The sequence below is a fragment of the Rosa rugosa genome, chromosome 5, assembly GCF_958449725.1.
Source record: "Rosa rugosa chromosome 5, drRosRugo1.1, whole genome shotgun sequence".
Lineage (NCBI taxonomy): Eukaryota > Viridiplantae > Streptophyta > Magnoliopsida > Rosales > Rosaceae > Rosa > Rosa rugosa.
This window is the reverse complement of record NC_084824.1, coordinates 52,645,187-52,653,170: the sequence shown is the minus strand read 5'-3', so window position 1 is coordinate 52,653,170 and position 7,984 is coordinate 52,645,187. Positions and strand designations below refer to the sequence as shown.

At 38.6% G+C, this 7,984-nt stretch overlaps 1 protein-coding gene across 1 annotated transcript; it reads left to right on the top strand.

Annotated features, from left to right (window-relative positions):
- The first annotated feature begins 1,062 nt into the window (after positions 1-1,062).
- Positions 1,063-5,451, top strand: LOC133712297 (protein SIEVE ELEMENT OCCLUSION B-like). Its single transcript, XM_062138409.1, has 7 exons — positions 1,063-1,403; positions 2,793-2,885; positions 2,966-3,411; positions 3,509-3,603; positions 3,686-3,816; positions 3,925-4,383; positions 4,598-5,451. Exons 1-7 carry the CDS (start codon positions 1,173-1,175, stop codon positions 5,186-5,188), a joined length of 2,046 nt encoding a protein of 681 aa, XP_061994393.1. The 5' UTR covers positions 1,063-1,172; the 3' UTR covers positions 5,189-5,451.
- Positions 5,452-7,984: the final 2,533 nt, after the last annotated feature.

Sequence of the window (7,984 nt, the reverse complement as noted above, 5' to 3'; positions counted from 1 at the left end):
ATATTTAAATATTTAATATGTGTGTGTGTAGGAATTAACTTAAAACATTTATTAATATTAGTTAAGGTGGTTATATTCAATTAACAATCTCTCTAAATCTCCTAATATTAATTGTTATGTAACAAAGAAAATAAAAACTAAAGAAAACAAAGCTTAAGAAATCAATTACAAAGAAAGAGATAAATTGCATATTATAGAAAAAAGAGAAACATAATTAAAAAATAGAAAAAATAGAAAATTATTAGGGCTTATTCAGGCGGGCCTAAAGGGCTCAAACGGGCCGGGCCGGAGGGCCGGGCCGGGTTTCATTCTCATGGCCCATACCCTACCCTATTTTAAAAAGGGTCGGGCCGGCCCGCCCTAATGCAAGGGCCGGGCGGGTTTAGGGCCTAAGAGCCAAATGATGACCCCTATCTCTCGCCTATGACGTTCAACAAATTATTGTCCTTTCTTATCTTCAAGATCATATATTTGTGGAATCTGATTAGCTGGGAGATGCATTTGATTATTATGATTTAACGTTTTCGGTGGTGCATGTATTCCCATTTGCCTTTAATTTGCATCGTGACTTTGTAACTGCAGACATCAAATCATGAACAATGTGAATCACCAAATAGGACAAGCCTCATCACTATAGTCTATACTGGTCTCCTTTATGTCAATAATTTTGGGCTTTTGGCCAAGCCGGAGAATTCTGGTAAAAGTGGTATAAATCTATAAATCTTCATAAATTTGTTTATCGAATTATTCACACTGCAAGTCTTTTACACAGTTCAGCTAGAGTGCCTAGTCATAACTTAATACTTAAGCGAAAAGTTGATCTTTCCAACTTTCCAGAATTTCAATAGAAGTCCTCAAATGTATATAATTTACACAATAAAGGTCTTAAGTACCATTCACGTGCATAAAATAAAAACCACAGCTCCTTTTCCAGAAATCTCTCAATCCAAATTCACCACATGGCAATGTGTTATTATTGAGGTGGACCACACTTATCTGCTAGACCTCACTTATCTGCTGGTATCCAAGCTCAACGTTGCTATAAATAGAGGCCCTCAGCTGGCACCGGAACGCAAGAACAACCGGTTCCTCTCAGCAAAGCCATACGCCACAATCTCAGCTCCTTCATTTCCTTAATTTCCTTGAGTGTTCACTAAGCCATTTCCTCCACCATGCTAAGCATAGCACAGAATGCGGTGAGCAAGGTGACCTCGTCAGTCACCAACACTGTTCAGCACATTGAGGGTGAGCTCAGCTTGTTCACCATGTCTGACCACAAAATCTTGGAGCTCATCTACACCAGCCATGTCCACGAGGACGACTCCTTTGATGTCGACTCTCTTTTCTTGATCACCGAAAACATCATCAAGCGCTCTAACCAGATCGTTGATAACATCGTGCAGGTATAACCAATTTGCTAGTAGATCGTGCAGACTATTTCACCAGCAAAATACTAGTAATTAGTTCTTTTTATTTATTTATTTGTTATTATTATTATTTTTAAATGTATGGACTTCTTGTGGCTCGATCTTGGAGTGTTTCTGTAGAAAGCGTTTTGGAGTGGTAGTGCTGATCTGCTGGTACCGCTTTTGCGATGAGTCATAAGTCCATAAGCTTATTTCACCACAGATATAAGTGCTTCAAAACCCAAAGAAGCATTAAACTAAAAAAAGGCTTTTAACGTACAATTTGTGCCAAAAACATGATACTGCCATTTTGTTTGTAAGTAACATCAAAAAGCGAAAAATAGAAGGAACTAAAATCTGGTATTCATCCTAAAGATGGTTGTAATGAAGTTTCTTTACATCGTTTGTCTCCAAAGAGCTAATATCTCCTAATCCCTTATTTAAAAAAAAAAAAAATTTCCTTAAACACAGAACAGTCCGATATAGAGTTTAAAGCGGCACTGTTAGTCACAGTTGCCGACCTCATATAATTTTAGCTATATTAACTTTTTAGCGTTTGTAGTTAGGGTTCATGTTAATATTTGTGATGTACCTTAATTTTTTTGGATTTTCATTATTTCTGGAAAGTCGATGCGGGACAGTTCATATGGCTTTTTTCCTGGTAAAATGGAAACAAGATGAGGTGTGGAGAATCGGACCTTTACTTTTGCTACATATTAAAACAGATTAGACGGGACGATCAAGTCGTTTTCAGTATGTTCGAAGCAGATGTCTTTAGGGACCCCAACACCACGACAGACGACATCAACTTCATGGAGTTGTCACATACCAAACAAACAAAAAAGAAAAATCCATTAAAGATAAAGGGATTTGCCATGAGTCTTGGACACTTGGACCAAGAAATGATTCTCTATACAATATTTTTTTCATTAAAATACTTTTCCGTTTTGAACTTAAAATAGTTGATTTATAGTAATGTTAAGTTTCTTAATTAAGGTTTTATTGTGTAAAAGTTTATAACCAGAAAGTTCTTCATAGGATTTTTAGAATTTTAGCATGGTTATATTAAAAATTTATAACATTTGGGGATGACTTTAGCTTCATAGCACTTTCAAAAATGTTTGGGAAAATATATCTTACTTGTTACAGTTAAACTGGTACATATCAGTGTTTTGATTTTGAGTAGTAGAACACTAAATTCAATTGATGAATATGGTTATATTAAAAATTTATAACACTTGGGGATGACTTTAGCTTCATAGCACTTTCAAAAATGTTTGGGAAAATATATCTTACTTGTTACTGTTAAACTAGTACATATCAGTGTTTTGATTTTGAGTAGTAGAACACTAAATTCAATTGATGAATACTTCTGACTTGTTGCAGGGCACCCAAGTTCATGTTGAAACCATAGATGAGAAGCCCCCAAAAGCCAGCTTCAGCTCCCCATTGTGTACCCTCAAGTCCATTGGTTGTGAGGTGACTAATTAGTACTTTACTCAATAATTTCCTAATTGTTTTCTGAGTTACCAAAATTAACCCCTTGTATGAAATTTCAGCTATGTTGCAAGGCTTCAGGTGAAGAGATTGCCCACAAATCAACACTTTCAATACTCAACAAGCTATCAACCTATTCGTGGGAAGCCAAGGCAGTCTTGGCCTTGGCTGCATTTGCTTTGGAATATGGTGAGTTCTGGCTCCTTGCCCAAATTCACCAATCTGACCTACTTGCCAAGTCTGTCGCAATCCTTAGGCGAGTGCCCATCCTTCTCAAGCCCGCTGACCTCCAGAAACGGCGCCAGGCAGTTGTCGAGCTTAACACTCTGATCAAGACCACATTGCAAGTGATTGAGTGCATCTTTGAGCTGGAGAAGCTTTCTGCTTATGATCCAAAGGATGTGCCTGCATTGGCTATTGCAATGGACCATATCCCAGTTGATGTCTATTGGTCTATCATAACCATTGTTGCTTGTGCTACTAAAGTCCATCTTCTCACCAGCGATGAGTAAGCTTTTTTGTCCACACCATTGATGATTTCTATAGTTGATGTGATTACCGCATAGTGAAAGAGCATTTATTTATCTAATGCTGATTTGATGTAGGGACAAGCCACATGATTTATCCCAATATTCTCAAAAGATCCATTTCATCCTAAACAAGCTTAAGATCCAGCTGATAATCTGCAAAAAACAAATAGGTGGTTACTTTTTTAATTATTACTTTCTATTAGTTATGTATCTTGTACTAAAAAAATGCTGAAGAATTAGTATTGAAAACAGAGGAGGCAGAGACCTATAGGAAGCTGAGAAAACTTTTTCAGACCCCTGCCGAAGTTATGGAGGTGTTCAAGGCCCTGATTTTCAGCAAGGATAATGTGCAGCCAATAATTGATGGTTCCAGTAACAAAACGGTTTGTTCGATCCCCTAGCTAGTTCCTTACTCTGGACTAAATTTACCACCATAATTTGTAGTTTTACACTTATATTTTACTAATCTATGAAATTGGTTATCCAAACAGGTTACCATTGACGTTCTGAGGAGGAAATATGTGTTGTTGTTCATTTCAAACCTGGACATTTCTGATGATGACATTGCAATTCTCAGACCAGTTTATGAGGGAATAAAGAGAGAGGATAAGTACAAAATTGTGTGGATTCCCATTGTGGAGCAATGGACCGATGAGCTACGAAAGAAGTTCGAGATCTTGAGGACTAAGATGCCATGGTACACAGTGCAGTACTTTTCACCAGTTGCTGGCATCAGGTTCATTAAGGAAGAGTGGCACTTCAAGGGTAAGCCTGCAGTTGTGGTGATGAACCCACAAGGGAAAGTGGAAAACACCAATGCTCTCCACTTGATTCGGGTTTATGGAATGAAGGCATTTCCTTTCCATAAGGGCATAGAAGACACTATTCGAAATGACAAAGAGTGGATCACCCCCATTGTGAATGATATTCACCCATCCATTCAGACATGGGTAAGTAAACTCATGTTCACAATCGCCTACTTACATTTATCACAATGCATACCTTTTGACATGTTACGTTTGCAAGAATGTGAATGTGAATGTGGGCCTCTATGTGAAATATTGTTATAATTTATGGTCCAAATGATAATCTAACAACATATCATGTTACACTACTAGAAACAAATTTCATTGTTTAATTTGTAACATGTTGACTCATCAACAGATCAAGGAGGAGAAGTATATTTTCTTCTACGGAGGCAAGGACAATGAATGGATTCAGCAATTCACAAAGAAAGCAACTGCCATTGCAAATGATCCTTTTATTAAGGAACTTAAGATCAACATTGAGCTGTATTGTGTGGGTAAGAGCGCAAAAGGAGGAGAAGACCTTGGCATTCTCGGGCGTTTCTGGAGCGGCATTGAGAGCCTGTTCTTCACCAATGTCAACAAGCAAACGGACACCGTCACCAAAGAAGTCCAGAAGCTGCTTTCCTACAAAAATGAGAGTGGATGGGCTGTGCTTAGCAAAGGGTCTACTGTGGTGGTCACTGGCCACGGCTTCACAATCTTGAAGGTGCTTGAGGACTTTGAGAGATGGAAGGAGTTTATCAAGGAAAAGGGCTTTGAGGTCTCATTCAAAGCGTACCACGAGAAGGTGATTCAGACTATGAAGCACTGTTGCCGCCTTGACATCCCAAGTGTTGCAGGAAAGGTTCCGGAGACAATGAAGTGTCCTGAGTGTCCTCGCACCATGGAGACCTATGTGAGCTACAAGTGTTGCCACACTGATGGTCCCATTAACGCACATCATTAGATGCATGGTGGTTGCTATTGAGAGACTAAGAGGGTGTCTAATGCCTCTAACGAGTGCCCGAGGGATGAGTGTTACGTTTTCTTATGTTTGTTCAGTGTCATCGTTTGTACAATAATAATGGGCAATATCATTACGTTGGTAATGTGATGCCCGCCTGTGCGAGTCTGATGTGTATGTGTGTTCAGTACTAGAGTACTAAAATCTTATGATCATCTTCAAATGTAATCTTATGTTATGTTATGCTTCGGCAGAAGCTTTCTGTACCTCGGTTTCTTTTTTGTGCCCTGTGGCTTGATACATATCTCATACTGATGTAGCTTCCTTCAACTTTTTCTTCTTTTGGTTGAAAAAAATAGTTAAAAGGAACAAGGCCAAGCTACAGGGGGAAGGAAACATAGCCCAAGAGAAACACACGCGCCATCACACCCCCAATAACCAGTTGGACCATTAAACACATCTCGCTCATAAACCTAAACACACAGGAGGACATATCAACTAACAAAAGATGCAGCCAAGTTCTCAAGAAGAGGGGAGCGATCAAATGAATTATTTTCTGCTCTTGGATCATATATATGAGGGTAGTCTGTGCTCTAATTTCCGAACTTCTTGGAATTGCTCGACATAATTACAGCTAGCTAAAAAAACAGTTTGGATTGTGAAGTTGAGAAAAATTGACCCTTAGACAAATTAGGACACAGGTACGTAGAACTGATAATGGAGATGCATGTACAAATGGCAGAGGCTTGACTTGTGATTGAAAAGCATTGTTATTTGGTTGAGTAGCAATGGAGGGTGGCTTTGGTTGAGTGGGGATGGTAGCTGACAAAGCTTTAGGTGCTGCACAAGTTGGTGGTTGAATACCATAGTGATGCCTATGCAAACATTAGATTGCACTGTGACCTATTTCAAAGAAAATCTGACATTGCATGGATGATCCAGAAGCACAAAAATGCCTAGGAGAAGATTGCTGAGAGCAAATTTGAGCAGTATGACCAGAGTTGTAGACTTGTAGCAGATTTGACAAGCTTCAAGGTAACTGTTGAAAAGATTTGAAGGTCCAAAACCATTACGACCTCCAAAATTAGCATGATGATTGGGATTAGAACTGCCAAAATCATTTGAAGTGCCAACATTAGTCCCTGCTGCAGTTCTTAGAGAGTTAACTTGACTACTTGAGGTTGTCTGTAGTATCAACTTTTAGCAGAATGTCCTTTCCTCTTGCAAATTTGGCATTCAGTGTATGAATTAATATACCAACCTGTAAAGAAAATTTCCCCTTCCGAGAAAGGCCATTATTTTGCTGTAGATTCTGCTGAGAGCTGTTGTTGAATGTACCAGGTTGCACATTTTGTTGGGAGAAGTATCCATGTTGTTGTGCTCTGTTGTAATTAAGATTGGACTGTTGAACATAATCAACATATGAGGTGCTAGAATCATTTTGAGCAACATAACCAGTAAGGATAATGATACTGTGATAGCACTGAGCTAAAAATCCCTTCACTACCTATTGTGTTACTTATCACAGATGCATTGTTGGGTACAGAAGAAGTACCAACACTTGAATTAGGCATGAAACCTCCATTTGAAGGAGCAACAAAACCAGTACTTGGTATCATAGTATTCTGTGGAGCCACATAACCAAACTGTGGTGCGGTTGTAGGAGATGCAATATACCGCAACACAGTGATGCATGGTAGATATTCCAGATGATTCATGGTTAGATACACCATTTGACATAGCACAATTATTCACATTAGGGTGATGTGAATGCACCATGTGGCTGACCAAAACCAGGAGGTGACACCAAACCAGAGGACATTCCATACTGAGAGTTATGCATCATTCCATTTTGTGCCATCATTGCAGCTAATGGAGCTAATGGTGCAGATTTATTCTCTAGTTCTATCTCAGTTTCAGCTGACAATAACAATGCTCTCACTTCTTGCAAATCTACATGGTTCTTGCCTCTAATAATTTGCCTAGTGTGGCCATACTCACTAGGAAGCCCAGCTAGAATCAAACTCTTAACATCTTGATATGATATTCTAACACCAACCACAGCTAAATGATCTCTAACAGTTTTGAAGCGCAACAAATACTCGTCTATAGAATCTGATCCTTTTCAGATATTTTGCAGAGTAGACTTCAATCGCAAAATGTGAAATTCAGAATTTGCTGCATAATGTTGTTTGAGAGTGGTCCATACCTCCATTGAAGTTTGGCATCCAATCACTAGAGTAAGTGCTAAGTGCTTCAGCTGAGATTGAATTTGAGTAAACCATGCCCTCTAATATGATGTTGCATCAAATATAACCAAGTTGGGTAATTAGTTTCATCGAGACGAACAGGAACAGAGTTGCAAACTTGAGTCAGAGTAGCCATTAAAATCTTCAAAATTGAAACTTGGATCTTGAATTTGATACAGAAACTGCTACAGAATATGAAAAAAGCTTCGATTTCTTGGTAATTGTACTGGCAATTTGGAAGAAGAATATTTGAACAGCTTCGTGTACGAGCAAGCTTGGATCTTCGACTACGAACAATAAACTAAACCGTGAATAAGAACAGCTACAGAAAACGAACAACGATCATCTTCAATCTTGAATTTTTGACTGGTATTTGTACAGAACTTTGATTTCTTGGTTTTTTGATTCGGTAATTATACAAGTATTTGGCTTTGAAAGAAAATTGCAGCGGAAGAAGAAACGTGTATGAGCAATGGTTAGGCCACCAGGGGCTCTGATACAATGCCGCAATTCTAGGAATCAATCTAAGGGAGACGAAAATGAAGAAAGG

Coding starts and splice junctions, on each gene's coding strand:
- LOC133712297 (XM_062138409.1), top strand. CDS start 1,173: ATGCTAAGCATAGCACAGAATGCGGTGAGCAAGGTGACCTCGTCAGTC. Junction 2,886..2,965: donor TCAAGTCCATTGGTTGTGAG/GTGACTAATTAG, acceptor ATGAAATTTCAG/CTATGTTGCAAGGCTTCAGG. Junction 3,412..3,508: donor CATCTTCTCACCAGCGATGA/GTAAGCTTTTTT, acceptor GATTTGATGTAG/GGACAAGCCACATGATTTAT.